This window comes from Hirundo rustica, chromosome 8 (assembly GCF_015227805.2).
Source record: "Hirundo rustica isolate bHirRus1 chromosome 8, bHirRus1.pri.v3, whole genome shotgun sequence".
Classification (NCBI taxonomy): domain Eukaryota; kingdom Metazoa; phylum Chordata; class Aves; order Passeriformes; family Hirundinidae; genus Hirundo; species Hirundo rustica.
Window position 1 is genome coordinate 14,825,152 of NC_053457.1, and position 27,910 is coordinate 14,853,061.

General features: G+C 38.9%; 1 protein-coding gene across 2 annotated transcripts in view; it reads right to left on the reverse strand.

Moving 5' to 3' along the window:
* Positions 1 to 397: 397 nt before the first annotated feature.
* The window catches only part of ADK (adenosine kinase), a 273,051-nt gene continuing 245,538 nt past the window's right edge, over positions 398 to 27,910 (reverse strand). For both annotated transcript variants that reach the window (XM_040070582.1, XM_040070583.1), the window contains exons 10-11: positions 18,835 to 18,921; positions 398 to 1,568 (exon numbers count right to left, since the gene is read on the reverse strand). In XM_040070582.1, the coding sequence (XP_039926516.1) occupies positions 1,444 to 1,568; positions 18,835 to 18,921 (212 nt within the window). In that variant the 3' untranslated portion in view covers positions 398 to 1,443. The remainder of the gene's footprint in view (positions 1,569 to 18,834; positions 18,922 to 27,910) is intronic.

A 27,910-nucleotide genomic window follows, 5' to 3' on the forward strand; every position in this document is an offset into this window, starting at 1 on the left:
GTCAGACTGGACAGTGGGCCAAACCAAAGGGAACTGGGATCTCAACCTCGATTCCTCCCCGTGCTCTTTCCGATACACAAACTGCAATTACAGCATTCAGTCTCTGTGTGTCCTTTGTTCCATCCTGGGCAGTAAAGTGTGAACCCTGCACTGACTTAGCATTCTCTGGCGAACCCTAGCCTTTAATTTTTCATCTCTTCTGTGGTACAAACACCAATCTGATGTTCCTTCTCTTCCTTACTGTTGAGATCACCCTTGAACACCCACCTGGACACTGAAAGTCACGTATAAAACATTGAGATTTAGCACGTACTGTGAGTTAAGCACCCATGTCTTGTTCCCATTTCAGTAGAATACACAGAAGAAATACAGACATATACCAAAACAAAACCAGGAGTTACTGTATGACAATTTTTTATTTATCAGTATCAAATTACATAGCAAAGTAATGAATGCAGTGTCAGATCACCTTTTTGAATACTGTAAATACAAACAAAATCCACCATATTGCTTAATTATCTAAAGTAAATTAAAAGTTTAAAAATGTGCGTTTCAGAGATTCCATTTGGCATATCCTGTCAATATATCCTGCATAAATATTTCTGTACCTCATTTTCATTATGTGTACCTTAATGCAGCCTCTAGAAAGCACACATGGAGGAGATAGGACCTATCTGTATGTTTATTTTTATCACCAACTCATGCATCTGCCCTGAAATCACTGAAAGTACCTATCTGCTAGCTCACCTGACAGATAAAAGTGACTGTACCTATAGACCTAGAGATGTACTGACAGATAAGAGTGGCCAGACCCAAAGCTACTGCCATCAGTGCAAGACGGCTGAATACAAGATATCACAACTGTGGATCAGGTCTTTAAATTATTGACAAAACAGTGATGGACTTTCATGGAAGCTGGACTATCTGATGGCCAGATCTTGTACATTCCAATATGTATGGAAATTCCTGGGACATTTACACCACTCTTTTACACAGGTCTGGCTCTATTAGATAGATAGAACAACTCCCTGTTTATAAGGTTAAGTTATGAATATAGGTCTGATTTCATTTAAGTTGAATAGGATTTGGCCACAGCTGGATACAAACTAGATAATTCAACAGAAGTATTTTAATGGTGTTAATCAGCAGTGTCATTTAAACGGGACTTCCTTGGAAACTGTGTAAAGAGAACACTTTTTCCTGATGGATGAGATAATAAACTTCACTTAGCACTGTTCCCAAAAGTTAAGACTACTGAGACGTGGTAGATGTATGAAATGGAAAACACTCTAGAAATATATATTTTGTTTAGAATACAATGAACAGAAGTACAGAAGCGTTGATGCAGGTACTGGAAAGGTAAGGAAAGGGCAAGAGGAAAAATTCAGGCAGCAATCCCATGGCAACACAGAAGTTACTCTTGATCCCTCCAATTCACCACTATCAGTGGAAGTCAGGCTTCTCTGGGAAGGTGCAACCTGAGCGCTTGATAATTACGCTGGCTGCGTAATGTCCAGCCCGGATGCACTCAGTCACCGGCCGGTCATAGACGAGCTGGGACAGAAAGCCTACGGGACACAGTGGGAGAGAAAGAGAAGGAAGAAAATGGTCAGATTAGTTTTTTGAGTGTATCAGTTTGTTCCAGGGCAAAGCACTGAAATACTGGGCTGCCTGTAAGTACCCCTGCAGCCGGCCAGTTTAAATTGAGAATCGCACTTGAGTGACCTGCAGGGCTAGAGTGGTGCTGCTGCTATTTCTTTGTGAAGTCTCCATTTGGTTGCTTCCAATATATTGAAGATTATCAAGACTGATCGTTATTAGTGCTCTCCAAATGATTTTAACAGAATTCCTGCTCTCTTCTTAATAGAGATAACCCCTGATTCCCCAAAGAACATTCTAAAAACAAAGAAGCAGTTTTCCCTGCTGAAGAGAGTTGTTACTCTCTTCTTACAGGCTACAGCCACAACACAACTGTGTGCAAGCTTTTCTCCAAAACAGAGAAAGGCACGTAATAGAGAAACATTATATTCAGAGTTACAGGCGCTGACAGTGCAAAAAAAGGTGAAAAATTTTTACCTGATGAGGAAAGTTAGATGACATCTGCTGTCTTTGATAATGGGACATTTGACCTAAAACTTCAGCAACAGTGGGTACCCCAAAGCATGTGCAGATCCATCCCCCCCTAAACAGCAAAGTGTGCAGAGAACCAGGCGCCTCCCAGAATCAGGGCACGTGGTTCACAGCTTCAGCTGCCACAGCCTGGCATGCACAGCTTGGAAATCACCGGGAGCTGAGCGCTTTGCAAACCTGAGCACCTCCTAAATGAACAGAGGCAAGCAATCCTAAAAAGGCACTTGGAGAAGTTCAGCACAACCAACACCAGAAATGCTATGGATTGAGTCCCTCATTTCTGAAGCATTTTGTCTTGGCTGAAGCTATTGTGATCAAAAGCATGACAGAATTTTTGGCAGAGGTGAAACATGTATTTTAAATTTGGAAGAGGTTTTTAAGATGTGAGAAGCAAACTTAGTATCTTATAATTTAAAACTCCACTCTTGTCATTCTAGAGGTAATATTTTATTCACTTTTATCCTGTTTTTAATATGTTTCAGATGTATCTCTCTTCCTCACCCAATCACAGAAGGAAAGTGAGACTTGCCCAAGAAAATCAGAATTCTAGCAAGCTGAAAGATGTTCTTTTTAAAGATTTCATCCACCATTTCAAGTTTCTGTCATGCTCAGGCTTTGGGTCTTGACAGTACAAATGCAGTCCTGAAACCATGTCTCTGCAAAGCACTGTGTAAAACTCGTAACTACCAACTTCTGACACATTACAAATTTTCATTCAAAGCTGGTATGTTTTGCTAGCTTGCTTCCATATTCACTTTCTCTGTCCATCTGGGTTACTATTGGGAAAAGATTCCACATTGTATTGTGATGCTGTAATTTAACCTGTGCTCCGTTTTTAAGTATTTCCTTTTGTGGTACACTACAGCGTAATTCTAGAAGAGAATAAAAATATTTCATCCTATGCAATGATGTCTGCTCTTTGGAGATAAAATATCACGTAAAATAAGAAAAATAAGGTTAAATTAATGAAGGATAATACTAGGTGTGCAAAAGACCTGTTTTCTTGAATTACCAATATCTATCTTGGCTTCTTGGTCATGACTGATAGTGAAAAGAATCCTAACTGATATAGGGTTTTCTCTAAACTGCACCAAATTGAGGAAGAGTTTGAACTACAAAATCTATAAATCAAACACTTTTCATTAGACTAGGAAGGCCACAGAGAGTAGGCAGATTAGTTAAAAAAGGAGAAAACCCATATATTTCTGACATCAATACTTTTCTAGAGAACTACATATTGGCTGGAATTTCACAGATATTGACTGACACTACCTGAGAAAAAAATTACTCCTTCACCAACAAAAGGTAAGTCCATAAGCACAAGTGAAGAAGACAGGAGTTATCTGTATACAAAGATAAGAATCTGAAACAGGAAGAAATTGTACTGTGAGTGCTATCACTGATGGCAGTCAGGGATGACAGACAACACAGCTGTGGCAGGATGGTCCAGCTGCAATAGCTGGGTAACAGTTGAGAAATTCAAACAGCATGCCTGGCAGAAATCAGATCGTTTCTGAATAACGAGATGAAAATGGTCTGCTCTCCATTAAATTAACATGCATTCTTAGGAGAAACTTTCTTGGATATGTGGAGGGTGTCAATCATTAAATTTAAACTGCCTGGGAGGCAGGAGCTTGCCAGTGTGCTTCTGGGTGGTTAAAACTTGAGAGCAAGTTGTAACCATATGTAAAATGAGGCTGTTAAGACAGTCCATTTCTGACTCAGTAAGTATGAAGATGCACTGGGCAGGTCTCCAAAGGCAAACATGGGGCTCAGTTCTGTGCAGAGCATGAATTCAGAGAGAGGTTTATACAAGAAAGGACAACTATCCTCTACATTTATGATCAAGGCATCAAACATACATGAAGATGAGAAAATCCACAGGGCAAAGGACCATAAAACACGAACTGCTTTTCAGTACCAACTAGACTGACACTGTCATCACCTCCCAGGCTCATTGCAGTTTCAAGTTAGTGTGAGTCTTTTGTCTTCAGTGAAGCTACTTCTTATTTATTCTGATCTAAGTGAAAGCAGAGTCAGGTGAAAAAACACCTTGTTCTAATTGGAGATAGAAATGAGAGATCCCTGTGATTTAAGAGTGTTGCAGAAATGACATTAAGTACAGCTGTCATACATGAGATGTGTAGAGACTGCAGTGGGGAGTTTGCCCTCAAACCATTCTCTTGTCTGCTGAGTTTCTTTTAAAAGGTATGTGTTTCATAGATGAAATGGAAATAGCAGTATCTGACACAATATCGCATCGAATGACAATACAAACACACATATCACAAACAGAACTACATCACACAGTAAGACTAGGCAGTTGGCAAAGCAGACCCCGAGGGAACACCAGAAAGCAGTGTTGTTTGAGCAGAGAAGCAAAGAGCTCTATCAGGTTGGCTGCCTTAGCTGCAGAATGTTCTTTTTAGTTAATGCAGTAAAAAGCAACATGGTCAGAATATAATTCAGAGTTTGCCTCCCCCAGTGTATAAGGCACGGTGATGCAAACCCCATGAGTCACACTCTCAAGGCATGGATTCAGATCTGAGTTCCAGCTGAAGAAGTTACTCCCCCATGTGTTTTTCACCATGCTGCTTTGCTGCTGGTATAACCTGATACCCTGTCAAAATGAGCCAGAGCAGTTTAAACAGTAGCTGTTGAGCAGGGGATCTTTGCTAACCCAGCTGATTGAAAATGAAGTGCGTTAGTGAGCACTCAAGCAGCCACAACCAGGGAGCAGGGCAGTGGAGGGAAGATGAGAAGCAGCTGAAGGCTGTAATCTCTTAAGGTGCCATGATTGGAAATGCAAGAAGATAAGCGAACATGGCTTCAGACTTACTTCACATTCCTCCTACAACTTCAGAGACCAAAAGGGCAGGACTGAACTCTGATCCTGTGTCACAGGCCTGGGATCACAGACCTAGATCATCCCAGCACATACCAAAGTAGCTCAGCATAATTTCTGAGTGCTCTGAACTGGTCCCTGGCTATCGCTGCAATGGAGTGCAGAAAGCAGCAGTAAATTTTGGCTACACCAAACAGCTTCACTTCAAGTATTTTACCAAAACAACTTCAGGCAATATTGTTCAGCACGTTCTAACTGCCGCTGTTCTGCAGTAGCACTTCTGCACTGCTGAAGCTGTGGATGGTGTTGCAAGCATTGTGCACCACTCTTGTCACGCTAGAACACAAAGGCAAGAGCCAAACTCGAGGCTTTCCCGTCTGCCTCCTGTCCTGTTATCCAACATGCTCACTGTTCATGGAGTAAGGGAAAAGACAGTGGCAGGATGTCTAGCAAGTCACCTCGATGCAATGAGCCATCTTGGTAAGCTTTCAGAGTAGACTGGGATGCCTTTTGTCCTTCACAAACACAGATAGCCAAGTAACCACCTTGCACCTACTCATGGTGAGAACTTCTTTGGAACTGGGTCCAATTCATCCCACTTATCTTCCTAGAAAAAAGACAAGTTTGCTTCAAAATTGCTTTAAACCATGGAGCGGTACAAAATGTATTTGCATTCTCAGATGATAGAAGTGATTAGAACTCACCAAGAGCTATTTTTGGCTCCTAATTATTTCTTTTCTGCTCAGTAGAAAAAAAAAGCGACTCTGGAATCACTTTGCTCTGAAAAGTGTGCCTGAAATAATTGCGAGTTAATCTTTATTATCTCCACCTTCCTTACTACATATTCCCGAAGACAACGTTTGTAATTGTTAGGTCCGCAAACAGAAAGAGAGATGGAAAAGTGAAGTTGCTTTTTTTCTTTTTGTGCTCCCCATCACATGGAAAGTCCTGTAAGCCAAGTGCCACAAGTGGTGCTTGAGCCTCACAGCCAGACCCAAACCAAGGCCCTCAGTGAGACCAACTCAAATCTCTTTGGGGAAGTCAGTATAAGTTTGAAAAGACACAGCAAGACCGTCCACTGACTGACAAAAAAGGTGTTGTCTTCACTTTGTTACTCCTTAGAGTAGCACTTAAAAATCATTAAAGGACAACCAAGATAATTTTCTAGCAAAATAGATATTTCAGAGGCAATGTCACTGAAATCAGTTATTTCTTTGAAAGTTTTATTTCCAGATTATTGCTGGTAATTCTGAATGAACACTTAGCACTAATGCAGTTGGGCAGGAATGTGGGAGTCCAACAGCAGAGATTTAAAACAGTTCTGGTTTGCTCCAGTAATGGTTTAACAACACTTAAAAACAGCTCATATTGAAGCCAAATGTTTCATTTCAAATTGTACACTTGACAATTAATTTTAATGACTGTTAATTACTAATGCTGGCTGAAAATCCATTTATAGCCCCCGACACCCAGCTCCCCCACTACTCGTCTTTCTGCAGTTTCTCTCACACTTCCAACCTTTAGAAAATGCCCATGGCAAAATTAATTTTTTTTTTTTTTAATACAAGAGAGAAAAGCTGAAAAAATCCAATTATCAAATGCATCAATTATAAACAACTACAAGCTGACCATGAGTCAGAACCCCTCAAAACCTTTTTGCAATGTGATGTTCCCAGACAATTCTGCTTCCAGTTGAACCCTGAAGCATATAATCTATGCTAGCCAGGCCATTCACCATAAAAATTGTCCTAACCACAAAAAGGATCATGATCAGCTTAGCTGACCCCTCTTTTTTGTGTTTAAAATTTCTACAGCCTAATTTGTGAACTGCACTTTTAAAAATGGTGTTATTCCACCATGGGGACAGTTGCAAGCACCTTTTCACACTCTTGTTCATATACAGAGTTTACCACAGTTGCTGGGACGCTCATCTATTTTTATGTGAGCCCACTAGATTTCCAGGCCAGGAGTGTGGGAAGATGCCGTTTTCAAGAAACATTACCCAGTCAGTGTAAAGCCTTATAGCTGATATGACTGGGGCTTTTTCTGAGGTCTTTTAGCAATGTTGGAGCATGAGCCTGGTCAGTAGTGATCAGGTGGTTGGCAATGCCGCTGCCAAGAGCCAAGCAGCCACCCCAGATTTTGTAAAAGATGTTGGCATCAGTCGATTCTGCAATACAGTCACTGCACGACCGTACGTCAACATGCTGAGGTTTCTCCTTTTTTAATTTTGTGGCAGATGGTGGATATTACAGCCAAGAACTGTGGTAAGCCAGAGGCCCTGCCCACTGCTATCAAACCAAATGTTGGCTATTCTAAATGGAAACGTTTTTGATTAAGGGTGGGATTTGGCTTCTGTTTTCATGTCTTTTGGCTCTGAGGTCTGACACATCAGACTTACAGTATAGAAGACAAATTAAATGTAAGCATCTTCAAACACTCTGTGTTTCTTTCAACCTTCAAGCACTTTAGCACTTTCTCAAAATTTACTGTAAAAATGATTCCATACATGCATATATATGTTATTAACTACAAATGTATATGCACAGAAACACATCTCTTTTTCTCTCCTTTAAAATGAAATGGCCCTGTGCTTGTACAGAACTGTAGTGCCAGGCTAATTACAGTTGAGAGAAAAAAGGTTACCAACCCTTCCGTAAAAATGGTCATTTAAGATGTATATCTAACAAGTGGCAACCTTGAAATCGCTCACCGGAAAGAACATTAGAAAATCCTTCCTGACTATACCACTGGAGGAAAGTTTTAATAAAAACTAATTAAACTACAAAAATCTCAAGTGGTTAACTGATTTTAGGGGCTAAATTTCTGGCAATTCTAATTATCCTCTTGTGGCTTCACTTAGTGTTTCACAACCATGACAGATGACAATGAAAAACTGCAGTTAAATTCATCCTCCCTGACACCATGCTAAGCACTAGCTTCTCCCTCTCCAAGTAAAATCAATACCATGTTTGAGTAAACACGCTTACAGCTTTATTAGGATGTCTTGCTTGTTCTGTAACAGCGACCTGAAGCTGTGGTAGCAAATTGACTCAACTCAGTTAAACCTAGAGAGCTGAGTAAGAGGCTCATCGATAAGGTTGTTATATAAATAAACTGCAGGAGACCAGAAAGCTGGAACAAACAGCTTGGTAAATGTCAATATTTTTACTTCCAGAGAATGACAAAACCATGAGATCACGACTAAAATGTTTCAGAAGTCTATATTTACTTTATTTATAAAATGGTCACGTGCTAAAAGCATTTCACTGCCTGCGTACGAGAAACTTCTCATTTTATAATCAGCAGCGTGAATACTAAACCAAGCACGTTTTAAGAGATGCAGTGATATTGGTATCGCTATGCCTATCCCTCTTGTTTTCTTCTTATTTATGGATACATTTGCAATGCATTGAATTTCTGTAAGGATCACTCAGATGGGTGTACATCTTTCTCAGTCTGAGGTTATACAGTCATTTATGGACACATGCAAATAATACAACTTTGCATTTACTAGACAACTATGAATAAGTGAAAGGAGTGTTTTCAGTTTAGCAGCCTTTTCCTGGAATGGAGAGGAGGTGTTGAATACACAAAACAAAGAAAGAACGCAGTCTTTAAAGCTTTAAAGCATTACACGTGGAAAATGTTAATGAAAGGTTTCTGCAGAAATGTGACACTAAAAACAAAAAGAACTAAGACTTCATCACATCCCTGTTATTGCATTAGGAATCAGTTACTCAAGGCTGGATAATTTCATTGCATTGCACACGATTGCCACTGTTTGGCTCTACTGGGCCAGCTCAGTGCAGCTCAGAGAACAAGGTGTCATCATAGCTCCCAGGGCTTGCATGTGCTCAGGCCCAGCAGAGACTCCCTCAAGGAAAATCAGCAGTCTCGTTTCTTTGATGCCTCCATTCGAGCAGGAGCGCTGCATGCAGCTCTGGGGCGGTTTGCTCCCGAAGGCTGTGCCATGGATTGAGAAAACAGACCCTGAGGTGAAGCCTACCTACACTGATGTGAGTTTTTCTCTCACTGCCCTGTGCCTCGACTGCATACTGTCCACCCTCTGAGGGAATAGCTCAAAGCTGTAGCTTTGTTATATTTTGTTATAAATATAAGAGGTGTTTTATACTCTGACATCCTTCCACATTAATCATCCTCAGTGGACTCTATTTATAACCTGTTGAATATCACTTCTATTAAATTCCCCAGCACACGTTACTGTCCAGGAAAAGAACCATTTCAGTCTATAATATGCTCCAAGAAAGATGTGATAGAGGAAAATGACAACAAAGTTGTAATTTTTCATGGCTTCGTCCTATTTTTCATTTTTAAGTCCACATGATGAGCTTTGGGAAATTTCCTTTAGGATCAGAACCTGGTTGCCTTAGGCTTGTCTCCAGCTGCCTCCAGGGGAAACATTTGATTAAAAAAACCCCCTCCAAGTTTACAAGGAGTACCCAAGGCGCTCATGTGCCAAACCAGAAACAGGCATTTTCATTGGAAGTATCTTCTCTATTTGAAAAAAGCACTTCCCAGGCAGATATTTCTCTCTCTCTCTCTCTCTCTCTTTTTTTTTTTTTTTTAACTAAAAGCATTTCCTAGACGTTTTCTTCAAAATCTGAAATTTTCCTTAATAATTTTTGAGACAGAAGAGTGAAATAAGCTTTATTAGTACTTGTGGCAAGTTTCTGAGCCTCAAACCAGATCTGTTGAATTGACACTAAATGGTGCAGATTACTACACCTACTGCTTGGGACAAGGGGAAGAGAGCTGCATTAATTTAATACAGATATAATGAAGTTCTAAGGATAATAAAATGGAATAATATGTCCTATCCCTCTACTTAGTTTTTAACATATATTCAAGTGCAAAAAAGGTTGCACGAATATAACTTCATAGCCAAGATTCATATGCACAAAAGTTAGGAGATTTGCAGCTGCATTTGCAGAACAGCCATCTCTCAGGAGAGTTTTATTTGCAGGTGTGCTTCCACACAGCCAAGCCAGCAGTATGTAGAGAGAATCAAAAAGCAACACCCAGTGCAGTGGGAATGCGGGAGCTAGGCAGCCTGTGAATTTCCTGACTTTTGTGGGCTGAAATAGCCTACCCTAGCATTATACTCATAATGCTCCTATTTTAATACCGTGACACTTCATATCTTTTGCCTCCTTAAGTATCTGTTACAGTTCTGGATTGATGCAAAACTTTACTGATCACCAATAAAGCAACATCCCTTTCCAATGGGTCAGAGATCAGTTTTAAATCAACCTACAAGCACTGATACTACCACTGCTTTAAACTGGGACCACATTTTTTCTTTTAATTCCTTTTTACTGCAATCTTGCCATCTTCCCACTTCAAGTAGGAGCCCATTGCAGTGCGGGGGAAGTGAACAAATTCTGAGAGACTTTACCATGCTGTTATATAACAGAGGAGCTGCAAGGGAGAGAGGACCCAGCTTGTGAGCTCGTGGTCATTGTGTCCATGTCCTCAGCACCCACCGAGGCATGTGAGATGTCAAACAGACAATGTATTTCAGTGTCTTTTTGTATTTCAGCGTGTGGTGTTTTATCTCCTGTGAATATAGCATCGGGTTAATCTGACACATCATTTCTTAGGGGACTATATCCTGCCCTGATTCCCAGGGGAATGTTCTTGATGATCCAATCTGACGAGTGCCTCTGTCTCTACTCAGAATACATTAAAATAACACAAAAATATTGCCAACAGTCTGCAAGCAAGGTAATAGTAACTCATTAAAGCAATTTCTAACCTTCCACATGAACATTTTCTTTATCATTACATGATTTTCTAACACATGACACATTAACATAAAATGAAATGTTATGAGGGTAGGCATAGTAGGCATGACAAAGTATTTTAAACGGTGATGATTTGCTTTGAGGCGTTAAGTCAATTTGTAATTGTCCCATAGCTATTACAGCAAGAATTGGAACTTTGTAATTGGTTTTGAAAATCTATTTTTAACACAGTAGTTTTTGTTGCTGTTTTATTTTTTTTAAAGTGTACACAACCTATTTGACGTTTATTTTTCACAAAACCTGTCCAGAATGTCACTGAATTTATGGTGAAGTAAATTAGGCCTTTTAAAAGCCAATTTTGCAAAATATAAATCCTCTTGCTGTGTATTGAGACTCCCTTAACACTGACGGTGTCACTGACAGGAAGAGAGACACAGAGGCTAAAGGAATCAGGTCCTGCTTCAGCCTAATTAGAAACTTCTGAGGGTTTTTTAATTCCATACACTGATCCTTTTAAGTGGATCTTTTGCTTCTACATGTTATTTAAGAAATGACAGCAAGTATACTATGCTTTGCCTTAATTTTATTCTACTATGTCTTTTTCTGGATTGCCTTTAAATGGAACAGGTGAAAATGTGAATTACTGTATTTACATTACTGTATTATAAGAATACATATGTAATGAAATTAGGAGGAACAGTTAGAAATCAAGTGAAGGATAGCAATTAAAGCAATGAAAACAGTATAATTACAATTACACTTGGACAACACGTGCAAACAGGTTTACATATAGTATCAGCACAGAAGAGGGTATTCTTTCCAAAGAAATAATTTTGAATGGAAATTGGTAAACAAAGAAGTAGGGAATTAAAAAGAAAACAGAAATATTCCATGTTTTTTTCTGAGTGATATCTATTTTTATGGTTTTGTTTAAGTAGCTGCAATTCAAACTGTGGCAAATTTTGAAAATGACCCAGTACTAATGTTGAAATTACTAGCAACTGGCTACACTATTGGTCAGAAAAATGATGTGCCTCTAGCAGAGACTGAAAAAAAATCAACTAGGAACATACAACGTGGTCATTTCCTAGTTTGTAGAAGGTCAGTTACAGAGATAACGTGGTCATCTAATAACCTGGGTTTTCATCTAATAACCTGGGTTTATGTGGGATGTTTATCTGACAGGGTTCTGAGTGCCATCACAACACAGGGGTGGTAAGTCATGGACATGTTGACAGCTTATCCCCTAGCAAGCAAAGATTGATGCCCTCTCTGCAGCTCAGCTATTATACTCCTGTATGCTGTTTATAAACCAGGAGTAGTAAAGACAGGCAAAATGGGCTGTCAGTCAACGTGCTGATGACATGAAGTAAGTATTTTTATTTCAAAGCTTCCTATCTCATCCACCATGATCTCAGTAACAACAGGAATGCTCAGAGGCAATTAGCCACCAATGTTGTACAAATGAAAACGGAGAGAGCGCTGCTTTCTGTTACAACAGTTATCTTTACTTCAAAGGAAAGCCAGAACAATTCAAAGTAGTATCTCCCCTCTCTTTGCTGGTGAAGATAAATTTTGTAGCAAAAATCAGCCATTACAAATTACATGCACATACCTATTTAATTGATATCACCAAAAAAATATCCCTCGCTCCCAGCTGGCAAGTAGCTCTGCATCTCAGAGCTCTAGTGTTATCAGAAGGGAGTACTTCACAGCAGTGACATTTTATCCACTGTATTTCTCTCCATCAAATGTGATTAAAAATGATGACAACTTCCCAAGGTATCTTAAACAAGTATAAAAACCTTATAAAAATTACAGACCGCTATAAGTGGATGAAGTAGCTTCTGATGTCACGCTCCTGCTGTTCAGTAAAGAACTGTTCCTAGCTCCTTGTACTCTTATTTCAACAAATCTAGAATGTTCTGCGGGCGGTGAATAATGGAGGGAGAGCTGCCCTTACAGCACAGGTTTATACAGAGAGGAAAATACAACAAATAAGAGAAACATTCATTTTTAGTGCAAACAATTTCTTCTCCAGTCTTTAAGAGCCCTAGAAATCCATTAAGTAACTTTTTTTTTAATATAGTCACAAGCTTACTCATAATTTAGTGTTCTGAAAAACCATTCGAATCTGTCTCTGCTGAAGGCATTATCAGATCTTTTTGCATGTTTAGCACTCCTGGAATAGCCATATAGGAACTATTCATAAGAGCTTATTTCATTTCTCACATGTGCACATGCCTCTATTGCCATAATGCTCGCACAAGAAATACATAAGGGACTTATTAGACAGAGGCAGGAGTACAGTCCCTCTTTGCCCCAGAACAGATTTATTGCAAGAAGCTGGAATTCCCACTCTTTGAGCTTCATTTTTTAATTCGGTCAGCTCCTACTCTGGAGCCACCAACACTGCCCTCTGAAGATGACTGAGTCTGGATTCCCAGACGAGCAGGATCTGGCACCGGGGAACTTAATACCTACAGGATTAAAATTCATAGGACCATAACGCAATTTAGATGGGAAGGGACCTCTTTAGGTCAGTTGCTCCAGTCCCTGGCTTAAGGCAGGGTCAATTCATATGATGTCAAATCCCATCAAGATGATTTATTAATTTTACAAATCACTGGATTCCTTCCATAAGTGATGGATACTACAGAAAAACAGCATAATTATTATTATACTGGTTTCAATTATGTTTCCATTTTTATCAATATTATACTTGTTTAAATCCACCAGCTTCGGCCACGGTATTCTAAAGCTATCCTAATGTGTTCAGAAAACAGAACCAGACCTTTTTTCAAAGAGCTTTCTGAATCAAACACTTAATAGTAGAGGAATAATGATGACCGATTATTTTGTGCACTATGTACTCTTTGTAAACATACCTTTTTCTTTCTTGTACTGTGGTTTTATAGATACACATGTATACACATGTATATGTACATGCAAAATATATTCAAAGCACGAAAGATGGTATTTCAATATTTGAATAATGTAGAAGTATATCAAATATTACTTAGTTCTGAAATCAAAGCTGAATGTCACCCTATTGAAAATCATTTGCATTTACCTCATGAACAGAGGCTAAAATTTGAACAATGTGAGAACCTTTAGGCAAACTCCTACAAGTCCAAGGTCTTTATCTAATTTGTACAGACATTTAGATTAAGATGGAAAAAGAACGCTTGTAATTAACTTGTCTATTGAAGATGCAGAAATGGCTTTACTGAGACAGTTTGGCTCAAACAGAATCAGAAAGATTCTGAAGTATCTTCAGAATAGATACTGAAGTATCTTTGGTGAGCCCTGTGGTCCCTAAAGAGAAGATCAGGATGCCATGAGGCCCACTCTCACCAGGACACATAAAAGAGGATGACTCCTCTTTTGCTGCTCTCCCCATCTCTATCAGAGTAGTTGTCTGACAGCTGAGACAGGAGTTGGCCATCTCATAAGGCTCATGCTGGGCTTCACAAGAGAGAGAAAGAGAGAGAACTGCTTATTCTGTAAGAACGTGCACCAAAAAAATGTGACTGTAGCTTTCAAACTCTAGCTAGCAGCTTTACGAGATTCCTCAGCACATGAAAGCTGCCAATGCCATTTTTAAATTGACAGGTGGTTTGAGCCATTGACCTCCCCTTTGATGCTGACAGAGGCAAATTGCTATCAGCTCCTATCTGGCATCGTACAATGCTTAATGAGGAGCTCCTTCTGCCTTGGGATTTCTTTTCCTTGAGAATGGTATAACATCTTTATAGCATGGTGATAAGCAACACACGCTTGCTGCGATCATTCTGTCACTGCCTTATCGTGCTGTTGAAAATGATTTGTGGTTCCATTTCATACTCTGGTACTTTTCATGTAGTATATGACTAAATCATAGCAGATTATTAAGTCAATATATTTATATTGATGGAACCTGAAGAAACATCGATTTTACACCTTCTCCTATTCATTTGTTATGAACTCTGTACTCAGTTCCAGTGACTAGACAGATTCTAGGGGAGAGATTTTGCAGGGAACAATGGCAGCAGCTATTAGAACAGATGCGTATTGTTTTCATTAGTTACGGTGGCAATGACAAAGGGGAGTTCAAACAGAAGGCAGGCCTGTTCTGGCTAAAGAGAGCAGGATGGCATAAAGGAAAGCACACGATGGTAAAACTGTCCATATTCCAGTCTATTTATTGCCATTAAGTACGCTTTGATTATCCTTACTGCAATGGTTCAAACTGGGGCTGACTAGTAATAAATAAATGTTAATTTAATGAGCAACAGAATGCTCCCCAAACTCTACAAACTAGGGCTGTAATTCCATTAAGAGGACTCTTGTGACATAAACCATGTCAGCAAAGCTCAAGTGATTTGCCAATGTCATAAGAATCTGGAATTGCAACTTTAAATTTTCAGGGATTTATAACCAAGTATCTGTGGTACTCCTGAAAACCACAAGAGGTGCTGAGATGCTACAAAGTAAACTGTTATTGCTTAAACTCGTAAAAGGTAGCAGCGTTGCTGGTAAGCAATAAAAGCAGAACCGTGTTAGCGTTGTTTAGGGAAGTGTTCTTTGCATAAAGATACCCGCAGCAATTTTAAAACCCAGTTTCTTATTCATGCGCTGCACCAGCCTGAGTGGCAGATGACTTGATGCCTGCAGTAAGAAGCAAGAAATTCAGAGATAGTCCTGGTGCCAACTTAATAAAACCACATTTCAGCTGAAGAATGTGGTTTATTTCTTGCTGCTAGCTGTTGGGGTGAGCTAGTTCTCCTTGGAGGCTGGAGGCTCCATGTTCAGAAATGCTGAACTCATGAATCAACTCACACAGTTACAAGCGCCTAGAAACTTTGTGTCTTTAAACTTTTCCTAGACTTTAAGGTCTTGAAAGCTTCAGTAGTTAAACTGGTTCTAGTAAAAAAACCAAAACCCAACAACCCAGTTTTCTTTTTTTCAACTTTTACATGGAGAAACATATAAGGGGTGATTTGCCAAGTTGGCATTATTATTGAGAAGGAATTTCCCTACAATCTGTGAGTTATACCTCTGGAAGAGAGTGCCACTGTGAAAGACCTTTCAAAATATGATAGAGTCTAAAAAAGCTGACCTCCTAATACAAAATAAATCTTGTTTGATGGGGTTAGTTCTCATTATATCCCACATTCCCCTCTCAGCCAAGACACCTGCTCCAGAAAAAACACCGTTCAGTCATGTTAATATACTGGTTCCAGAGAAGTACAGGAAACTTTGCCATGGGTATCTTGTTCTCTGCTGTTTGAATAAAAGAACTAGGTTTCCAGGAGGGGATATTGTAACACTGAGTAAATTTTTTTAGTTAAGGGATTAATTTAGTTAAGGGATTTTGAAACATTTTACTACAAGGACACTAAAATCAAAACATTACCTGTTGCCTAGTAGTAACAACTGATAAAAACCTCAATCAAAGAAAGAAGCAGAAGAGCACTGAAGAGAATATAACGTTCCTGTCGTAAAAATTCTGTCAGGCCAGTAACAGTTCAGCTGGCTCAATGCTAGATCCAATGCTAGAAGACACATGTTGAGCAGTATTACCTACACTACTGCGCAGGGCTTGCTGCTAAGGACACAATCAAGAACTTCTCCTGTTCCAAATACACACTTTGAAAGCACATGAAAAGTGTGACACAGATAAAATACAGACATTTCCCCCAAATGAAACACAGACCAAATCAAAGCCTATGCAGTCCAGTATCCTATTTCCTACACATGGGAAGGAAAATTAAATGACTCCTTGAAGAAGGAGACCACAGTACACATAAGACTAGAATCAGCTGTGTATTTAGACTGTTATGAGTCCCAATTCTCCCATCTGGACTAAACTCAGGAAAATCTATTCTCTGAGGAGAATAAATGATCAACTTATTATTTATGGAGTGACGGAGGGGACCTGAGCTATCCCAGAAGCCAATGGAAGAACTACAGATATTCTAAAGCTCATGTTGCTTTGAGTCACAGGAGAGAGAAGCACGGTGCAACAAGAGGCTGAGCTCACACACCAATGCTCAGGTAACCATCTAACTGCAAGGACAGCTCAGACAGACTTGCCATGGCTGAGATGACTTTCATGACAGAGAGAAAACCAGCTGTGGTCCTTTCCTTGACAGTGAGAGGGAACTGTACAATGTATTTGTGCCCCAGTTTAAAAGCATCCGATGCCTCAGTGCTACTTGTGGGGAACTGAAGATAATGTACATCCATAAGCAGTGATACAGGACTTCTGTTAAGATTATCCCAAATATACAGGAGCTTGCTGTATCTTAACACTTAGAAGGATAAGGGAGAGTTAATCTTTTAGAATATGTCTCTTCATCACTCCCACAGATGAACATTGTACACAACATTTTCCCCTTTCGAGAAAGGAATCTCACAACTGATCCAAGACCAGCCTGACAGGATGTGCCCCAACTCCTTCCACTGCTGGTGGAAGGCAGTAGTTTGGAATAGAGACTGATCTGGTTTATATCAACCTTTCCATTCAGGATATTCTGATTAAAGTCAACGTTTTAGCCCTTCTACAGAAAACTGGCAGCTATGGCAGTACCAGAGAAAAGGATGTAACTTAAAGAGGAAGGTTTTCGAGGGATCTATTTTGAGGAAGGCTTTAATTTGATCTATTATATTATAAAACAGTTCTTAAAGCCCTGACTATTTAGTTGCAATATCCTTCCTGCAGCTAACCTAGGAAAGAACAAAATTAGGATTATTAAAAGAAGTCCTGATTTCAAGAGGCCTAAAACTGACAAATGGAAAATAAATACAACCTGAGATAAACACGGCAGACACTTGAAAACAAAACAGGCAAGACCTATTCTCTCTTTTTTTTCCTCTCCTCACAAGAACAGCAGCTTTCTGGCACAGCTCATACACAGAGCAAACATATACAAGGACAAGCACTTGAAGATGATGTTATTTATGTTATAGTCACTGTTACCTACTGGTTCAAATTTAGTCTTGTTTGTGATTTAGGAACAATAAAGAGTGACAAGCATGCCCTAAAAGGTGTATGAATAATACGACCTGTGTTTCCCTCTATTTCTGTCCTTTTTGATTCACGAAAGCACTGAAGTAATGAGTAAAAACATTCCTTTTCTCAGGCAGATTTAAGTGTATACTGAACATTTATCTTTGGTTTAAATGCTGTATTAAGTAAGGATGGAATTACTCACATGCTTAAGATTAAGCTTATGTTGAATATTTTCTTGAAGTGGGACACAATTCTGAAGCTTTAATTTGGTAACACGCTGCTTGCTATCCCCTCCATAGCTACAAGACTGAGCCCTGCAATTCTATTTATGAAGTCTCTTTTGTAGTATTTCCAGTAAATTAGTGACTAATGGAGCTCCTTACAGCTACTACAGACTGGATATTAGAGCCTTCAGGATGCAATAGTGCATCACCGAACTGCATGGATGAAGGTTACAATGAATGACAGAAATCTTGGATTAGATTGAGTTTTGGCTTATATTGAATAATTTTTTTAAACAGGCATAGACATAACATCCTCTTTTTTCCTTACAGCTTGCGCCAAAAAAAATAGTAAGTTTGCAAATGGATATTAAGCAACGCCAGATATTTTTGGGGTTTGTTTTAACAAATTAACCCTTTGAGTTCTTTTCTGGTGTCCAAATAATTGTATTGGAAGCAGATGTTCTACCAAAATTTACATGATCGGAGACATTATGCTCACTTATTAACATACTGTTTAATATTCACTACAACCTGTTTTAAAGAACAACAATGTGTTAACATTTAAGCCAGGAGGGATTTCTGTACACTATACAGTACTTGATGCAGCTTGTTTATGCAACAGTCTGACAGATACAATTAATCTCATGAAAACTACCAGAGTACAGCATAATGGCATATTATTTTTGAAGTAATAAAACACACTTTCCCTTTGGAAGTTAGAACTTAATTAAATCATATAACTTCAGGATGCAGAGAAAAGCTGTAAAAGAATGAAGCTCGTTCTGAAGGACAGCTGAACGAAAAACAGTAGATTATACATAGAGAGAATAATAGGATAATCTCCAAACAATAGAAAGAAGTAAGAGATACCTCCAACAAATGCATCTCCAGCTCCATTGGTATCCACAATTTCACTCTGATCACTCACCAACACAGGGAAAGTAGTCACTTCATTTTCTGTAGAGAAAGGGAAGAATAAAACATGAGTTACTTGGCAATCTGACTTTGAAATACACAACACACAGGGAAAATCAAAACAATTCAAAACTATGACCTTTAGCATGATAATTTGGGTAAAAATAGATTGGGTTTATAATTCTGTTTGTATTTACTTCATAGGGATATGGGAACACATTCAAACAAACCGTAAGCTGTGGGCATTTTTGTTATTTACTTCCAGCCTCATTTATTTTCCCTACCTCCTAGTACTAAGGAAAAGAGTAAAAGAAAAAAAGTAAATCAGAAGTAACAACATAAAACAGCTGGGCATATGGATAAGACTGAGAAAAATCCATCCTGTCAAAACCAGTGCTTTCTACTAATTGCAAAAAGGTGAGATAGCATACAGAATGGCCAGTACAGGTCTCCAAAAGATCAACAGAAACTGCTGCATTGTTAAAACCAAAATAGATGTGAATTAACTGAAATAAAGCTGTCAAATAAAAAGCAAAAACAAGTGTAAATCAAAGTGCTTTCAAATTATACCTTTAAAAAAAAATCCATACATGTAAGAAGCCTTGCAACTTGCCATCTGACTAGATTTGGTTTCAAGATTTCAACGATTTCACTCTCTTCTTTGGTATTTATTTAAAAACCCCAGCTATTTCCTTCAGCTCCCTGCCCTCTACTGGCACTCATTAAACGTATTGCAATAGGTGGATACTCAGCATCTTCACCTCCAACTCGCTGCCACACCACAGTTCAGCATAATTACACCACTTAGGTATGATAACTTTAGAGTTCCAGGGTTATAAATTTAATATATGCCACTAATTAATCAGCTATGGCTTTCCAGGTGGTAATGTCATAATGACGTGATAAAAATATAATTACCACCTTGTCACAATACCTTGTTAAAGTGTAAATTACCCCTGTAACAGAGCCAATGGAAGTTCTGCCTCTGGTAGTCAGTATGCATTAAACTGTCTCAGAGCAAACAGATTGTCCTTTGGCAGACAGCAGGAATTACAAAAAGGGGAGGGGGAAGAAAAGCCTGTCAACCAGTGAAAAGAAAAAAACATCAGAGCTGTTTTCTTTTAATTTTTGGTAAAAATAGAAATAAAATGGAAAACAGAGCTTCCAGTAGCTGAAACCTGGAGATGAGTAGTTTCTTCACTGTCCAGCAACAGAGCAGATCATAAAAATCACTCTTACACTGACATACACAGTAGCAAACAAGGAAGCCTAGCTTGGAAGGCATATAAAGAATTCACAGTCTCAGATCAGGCAAGTCTGTGTATGCTGCAGAGGTACCAGAAGGATCCTGGTTTCTGTGAAATGCAGTGTATCAGCTCTACTGCTCTTCACCATCTGCTACTAAGTGAACCAGGCAGATATAATGATGCTGCCTCCAGAGGGAACTGTTGGCTGGCCCACCAGGAGGGGAGGGGAGCATTAGCAACAACTATCATGAGAGGCAAAGGAAAAAGGGTAATGAAAAACGTAAGATGAATATTCCAATTAAAGAACAGGTTTCAGTCAGTTCTCAGTGCATCCTACTCTCTACCCTGTTAAGAAAGCTATTTAGAAACGTGCTTCAATGCTGTGTCGTGCTCTTAAGATAAGTCTTCAAGAGCAATGTTTTTTAGTAATTTTAACAGGATTCATTTGAATTGGAAATCGTGAAAGAGAGGTCTTACATTAAACTCTGCCAGACAAGCAGAGTGTATTCATCCCTTTCACAAGAAGGTATATTGATTTGCTCTAGATAATACTAAAACAACAAACATGTGCTAAGTCTGTTGAAGACACATTGTAATAAACTAACCCGCTCCTTCCCAAGCGTGCATGGGCACACACAGATGTTCTACGCTCAATGCACAGCAGACAATTGATACGCACACAAAATGTCTGTGCTTGGGCACGGAGAGTGAATAATGTACTCTGTATTTTGAAAGCTGGAAATGGGGTGTGGCATCAAATAAGAATCTGCTCAAGCAAACTAGCACAAATGAAAACTATCACCATCGTCATCTTTTCCCTTTCTTTTCCTCTGCCTTGACTCCCTCCCTCAGCTCCCTCTAGTATGTGCAGGTAAGTACTGCACTAGGAGCTCCTATTCCATTCTTTCTGTAGTAGATATAATTGTAAGTAACTGAATGAGTCTAAAACCCCAAACTTTCCAAATACATTAGGAAAGTCTTCTGGTGTATAATTTTTTTGAATTATTTTTTCTGGTCACAGTTTTCCATGTCTACTTGGGTAATACATTTTCTATCTGAAACTTCCTATATATTTTCAAGCAGAGCAGTAAACTCATATTGCCAAATACCGAAGTTTAAGAAGGAGCCAGCATGGCTTTGGAGCACATACTAAATTACAAAATATTACCATCTGCACACATCAAATAGGCAAATTATTTTTCTTTAACCTTAGGAGAACTTCTAGCATAGTAGAGTCAACTGAACTACAGCTGACAATAATATATACTAGAAGATCAACAAAAGATGTCCAAGGTTTGGGGTTTTTTTGTTCCTTTCCTTTACAATAAAAGAAGTAAGCTACAATTACAGCTGCCTTTAAATTACTATTACTATTAAATTGCTATGTCTGTGTAATAGCACCAAAAGAGCTAATTTCTTTTACTGATCTGTGTTTTGTAGCAACTAAACACAACAAGGTGAATCACGATGAAGCAGAAGTCTCAATTCTGAGCATCCTTTTTTTTGTGAATTTAATGTTGCTTTAACTTCATTTTTGATCCATTATGTTATAAAACTCCCAAATCCATCACAGTGAACATTGAGACACCTTGCCTAAGTGCACTGGTCGTCACTGGCCTTGCTTTTCAAAGTCAGTTCTGATTTCATTCATCACTCAGAAAGCTTATGAAATAAAGAATAATTACATAAGTGTTTTGAAGTCCAAGTGCCTCTGCTCTGGGCATAAAACCCAGTGTTCTATTTTTATGTAACAAATATCTTCTATGATACAACATATTCCACTTGAATATAATTTCCTGGAAGCTCAGAACTGTGAGTTGAAATTGCAAGAAGGTGACTACAATTAGGGAAATTTTAGAAAATAAGCATTAATGAAATCTAAAATTTTGGGGCTTTGATTCAACTTTCAGTGACTTTACATTTGTCACGAACTCAGCTCTTTCAAAATGACACAGAAGTAATCAAACCCAGACATTAATGTGACTTCACAGGCCGAAGGTAAGGTAAGTTCACAGGTAAGTCAGGAGGATACAGCTCATTGGTAAGTTTAGTTATTATTAATCTCTCACATTACATATATAAAGAGCTGAAATCTCTATTTTCCTAGGCAAAAATATATGTTAGCATATCCACCTTATTGCAGGTAAAGCAGTCTGGAGAAATAATAACTGCAGAACAATAGTAACTGAAAAAACCCAGTGCAACTTCCATTCCAACACTCTTAAGCTCCCAAACAAATACAAGCCTATTTCACAATGTTAGCAGAAAGAATCAAACTCTGATGATAGGTGCAAATACTACAGGTCTGTCTGTAATCCAAATTAGAATCACAGACTACATGTCTACTCCTAGTACAGTAATAAACACCAGCAAGCAATCATTACATCCAATTAGGCTGAGTACTTTCCTTAACTGGGTCATTTACCAGTCTCTCTTGCTCTTAAAAGTAGATTAAATGTGTAAACTTACATTTAATTACCTGTAACAGAACTCTTACGGGCAACATGTTGGAGTGTCCTTAATTTTGTTTTAAAATAAAATGAAAGGAAGAAGGTAGACCTAAAATATATACAAAAAAGATCTAGCTATTTCCTCAAATAATCTTTTGATCCATGGGTTGGTAGTGGTAGTACAGATGCTTACAAGATGGAGTCACATTCATGGGGTTTTTTTTTGTGAGCTTTAACTTGTAAAATAAAGGAACAACTGTGAAACAGAATTCTGTCCCGTCTCCTCCCCACCTCCACCCTCTCTTTCTTTAGATCAGGGGCCAAAAAAAAAGAGATAAAAAGAAAAGAAAAAAAAAAAAAAAGACAGGAAGAACTTAACAGAACATAGAAACCTGAACTCAAAACCTATAAATGTCTCTGGGCAGCTGTAAGGTAAGAAGTAATGAGAAAAGTATTTGAAACCAGGCCATGTTGCTTAGGATGATTTTTAGCTCTCACCTGTCTCCAGAAGATAAACCCCAAAAGGCTACAGGCTCTAAGTCTCTGTATCTTCTTCAGCACATCAATACATCTTTAAAAGCCCTCAGCACAGCAATGCATTCTCCTGTTTTGTTTGACAGTAAAATGATGCTGTTGCTGTCCTTCACACAATGACACCACACACAATACTGTACATCAAAGAGACACCGCAGCTCCCTCTCCCTATCGACACAGCACCGTGCAAAGCACAAGGCAACGCGGGGCAGGGCACTGAACCCCAGCTAGGAATCCTTCAGCCTTGCAGGGATGATGTACTTCAAACCTGGCAGAGATGATGCAACCTGTCACTTGGATGCAAACAGAATGAGAACCCGCATTTTCAGGCTGGGGCTTTCACATGCCAGTTCTGGATGGACACTCTGGCTCTCCTGGCACTTTCTGGCTGCGTGTTAAGCTGGCCTTGGTTTGCATGCCAACACCTCCTCCCTCCGCCATCTCGGTCTGTGCCCTGTGTGCCTGGTGCTGGAGCTAGGTAGGGCTTGTCAGAAGAAGAAGGAATCTCTTTGTGCCATTCAATGGAGTTACAGAATGACAAGCAAGGTTCAAGCCAGCCATACGCCTTGGGATGTTTCTATCAAGTATTTTAGTAGTACACAATAAATGATGCTGCATTCTAATGAATTCTGTATGTACCCAAGAAATCTTTATAACTAGTAATGTAGAAGTTGTTCATCCTTTATTGCTATAACAAACAAATGACCCTAAACAAGTTACAGAGCAGCTGTCATTTATAATGCTTTAATATGTCTGTGGTATGACAAAAGTAATACAGATATTAATTGATTTCCATAATAAAACCCCCAATTAATAGGTCTCTTTAGCAATGGAGTTAAAAATTCTCTTCGCAGCTTGCTAAGCAAAAGTGTTGATCGGGATGCAAAGTGCTGTTCCTCAGAGACAGCTAGCTCATTTTCAGTAGAAACAGAAAGAATATGATGCCAAAGACTGCATCTCCTGTGGCTCTAGTCATAGTCCCATAGATACCCGTAGGGGAAATGACAGTGTGCAGACGCCATTTTCCTCTATCCTAGGAGGTAAATGAGACTTGTCTTCCCCTTATAGCTCTCCTCAGACATACAAATTGTACCATTATCTGGTCAAGAGCCTTTTGATTCAGGAGTCATATTTGTAGCCTCTCACTGAAGTGTGATTCAGAGGATTAGAGTTAATAGAGGAAAGAAGGTTCATCCGAATCAACTTGTACACTCATACACATCAACTATTAGCAATGATGTAGGATTAAACACTAGTTTTGTACACAGCGTGTATCGTCTGAACCTACACCTGATTCTGTCTGCAATCCTGTTAATTCAACACCACTCCTTTGAAATTACTCTGGATTTATACCAGCACAAGACTGGACTCAGAACTCTGTATATAGTTACAACAACTGTAAGAAATGTAGCAGCATTGACTAATGGCTCGTGAACATCGTCTATAGCCAAAATGCATTTTGTTTACTTTATCAAAGGTGTGGGGCACACTTAAATGTCATTATTTTCTGTATCATCACTGCCAGTGCCAAGAGTTGAATCTCTACTTTGTTTCTCATATTAAATAATTTTTAGCACAAGTAAACAGAACACTTTGCTTACAAGATGGAGAAGCAAGAGGTCAACAGAAAATACTAGTTCTGCTTCAGTTTGTTGCTAATAAAACATTTTTAAAATATATATGTGCATATATATATATGGAAAAACTGCCCTAAAGAACAAGCTGCTGAATTTTTCTGGCATGTGTCACAATGTTTAAGGTTTAAAATGGCAATGAACTCTGTTGAAAAAGCCTTACAAGCACACAAGAGTATTGCCATTTGCCCGCCAGGCACTGATTTCAGAGGCAGCTGAAACTGCGCCCACTGAACTGCCAGGAAACGCACTGCTCGAGCTCGGCATGGCTGCTGGAGACATAAGGTAGTGTTCAGAGCTCAAGCCTCTCCTCTGACCCCTGTCTGGGCTCACACAGGGGCTGGGGACTCAGCAAAGGCAAGGGGTGTGAAGTCACAGGCACCAAAATCAAGAAAAGGTTCTGCAGGTATTTCACTGATACGACACAATGACTGTCTGGGAATACTGTGAAGGGCTCGGATCAAAATCACTCCTGAAGACAGGAGAGATGGGTTACAATAAACCAAGCCCATAAATTGTATGATCCTGGTCTCTATGAAGAGCAAGCTCTACCACAGTGAGCTGAGCCACACCAGTGAGCACAGGGTGACACAAAACCACATCTGGCCTTGGGTATCCACAAATGTAAGTATCTCTGCACTGTAAATCCTACGTGTATCGCTTTGGGCACTGTGCATCTTATTTGATCCTCACATGTGAAAAACCAAGCCATAGCCCTCCACCATTATTTTTTGAGCTGTGTATGGGAATTAGAAACGCAAACAAATCTATTTCTGTTTGTAAATAGATGGTCAAGACTTGTAAACACACACAGAAGATGAGAGCTGGAATGCCGATGTCCAGCGTAAGGAATACATCGCAAAGGTGACAGCGACACGTTTGGCTCACACACGCTCCTTCTGAAGCGTGGCTGTGGGGACTGTGCAAAAATGAAACATCTCTCAGCTCAGAAACCAGACCCTGCATGCATTCACCTGCTGTTTGCACTGACCAACACACCAACAGGAAACGTGAATACTTGTACTTCATGGCATTCTACAGATGTATGTTAAACCCCTGCACAGCTCGGCCACCAAAACACTGTCCTGTGCGAGAATCTTCGGACTAGTGTCAACCTATAAATCATGTCCATGCAATTCCTACTCAAAAGCTTATCAGGGCATTGGCTAAAACCAAAATAAAACCAAAAAAAGAGAGAGAAAAACACATTATAATTTGATTTTGAGTAGGACAAAACCTGTATTCTGCCTCACATTTTTCATACATTAAGCATATTGCCCTAGCGGGGTAAACACACCTGTCAAAACTTGCAAGCTTTCTTAGCTCTACCTCAGTTTCAGAGTGGTGAACACAGAAATCACATCATTTAAATAAATGCCATGTTACATGACAGCTTTTTTTATGCTGCATGATAATCTGAGAAGCATGGGTTGTCAGTGGAGGCAGAAATGGGCCCAAGGCACTTCTATTTCACTTGAGCATCAGTAAGACTGAAAAGAGAAGGAGTGAGCATTAGGTCACTATAGAGCAGCTCTGAAGGAGATTTTTCTTCTGGGAGAATTTATATTTAGTTTCATAAATAAAATCAGTCCAATGGAATGAGAGAGACAGCCTTCCCTAGATATATTACTAAAAATAAGTTAATGTATATATCTGCTTCTCCTTGAAGAAGAAAATTAATTTGTTACTAGCTGAACATTGATGAGGTAGCTATACCACAGAAATTCTACAGCGCTGTCTTTAAAAATTCAGATTACATGTAGAAATTTCAATTTTTCATCCTTTTATCTCAGAGCTCAGCTCTAGAATTTTACAATTTTTTTTTCTCATTTTGTATATGTAGGCTTCATGTTTCCTTTAATTAAGATCTCCCAAGACTACTTATTTATTTTTGAAGAATAAAATATGCTTACTAAATTAATTTTATCAGACTTTAGTAGGTTTTAAATCTATTTAGAAGATCTCACTGCAGTGGAGCCCAAAATTTGTTCAAATGTCAGAGAGAAAATACCCTACTCTTAAAATGCCAGTTGAAACAGAGCAGCTCTGCTGTTTTTAATGGAGTTCTTTAAGGGTTATATCAGTCTAAACCAAAAATCTGGCCCAGAATGAAGGAGCTTATTTCTCCCCCTACATTAGTTGCAAATAATTTCTTAGCTAATTAAATACTCCAAACTATGATCTCTGTAGTATCATGTTATCAGTTTAAAAGTATTACCTAACCATTGACAGAAGCAGGATGGTAAATCCACCAGCTTTTAAAAACAACATCACGCACATTTTGATGCAAATTACGCACCCCTGAGTTTTTACAGTTATTGACTGCACAGTGGATTAAATTCATTACACACACTTACTGCAAGAGCAGCTTTGACAAAGAGTTTCTGGCAAGAGCTCTTGGATCATATGTTTGTGTATGAAGGCCTTTAAAGCATGGCAGTCCCATATGTGCACCCACAAAGGTAACCCAACAGGCTTTACAGGGCACGCAGGTCATTTAATGTAAACCCCAACACTATAGAGTCAGGCTGCTTGACAAAACCAAAATAAATAACCTAGCAGAGAATTCAAACATTTCCAGCCTCCCTCTCTGCAGAACATTGTCAGACTCCTATCACTGCCTGTCACTACTGGTTCATTTTCTTTAAAGTATTATCTCTGTGGTATTAATTTGCTGAATAATTCAAATTTAAATGATTCCAAAATAATACCCAAAATGACACACTTATCTTTTTAGAAGCAATAAAATATTTTAAGATTAATCAAGCTTCAGTTGGTGCATATAAGTGAGCTCAACTCATGATCTCTGTATTATGTATTATTCTTGTATTGTCAAGATGACCACCAAAATAAGTTTTAGAAGAAAAAAAAAATCAAAATCCTGTTCTGAAGAGTTTCCAGTCTGAAAAGCAAGGTTGGTAAGCAAGTAAATAGATGTGTCTAAGCAAAATATGGACACTCTGCTGACACAATTATGTTATAAAAAGTTATGAAGAAAAGCAAAAAGCAGATACTGATTTAAAAACAGCAGAGATATGTAGGAAAAAACTCTGGTTAACCTACAGAATGAGATCATTTGAACCACAAATCAAAAATGTGGGAAAAAATGGAAAATGCTTGTTATTCATTCCTTTTAGAAGCATTTCAGTAGAAAACATGTACTTAA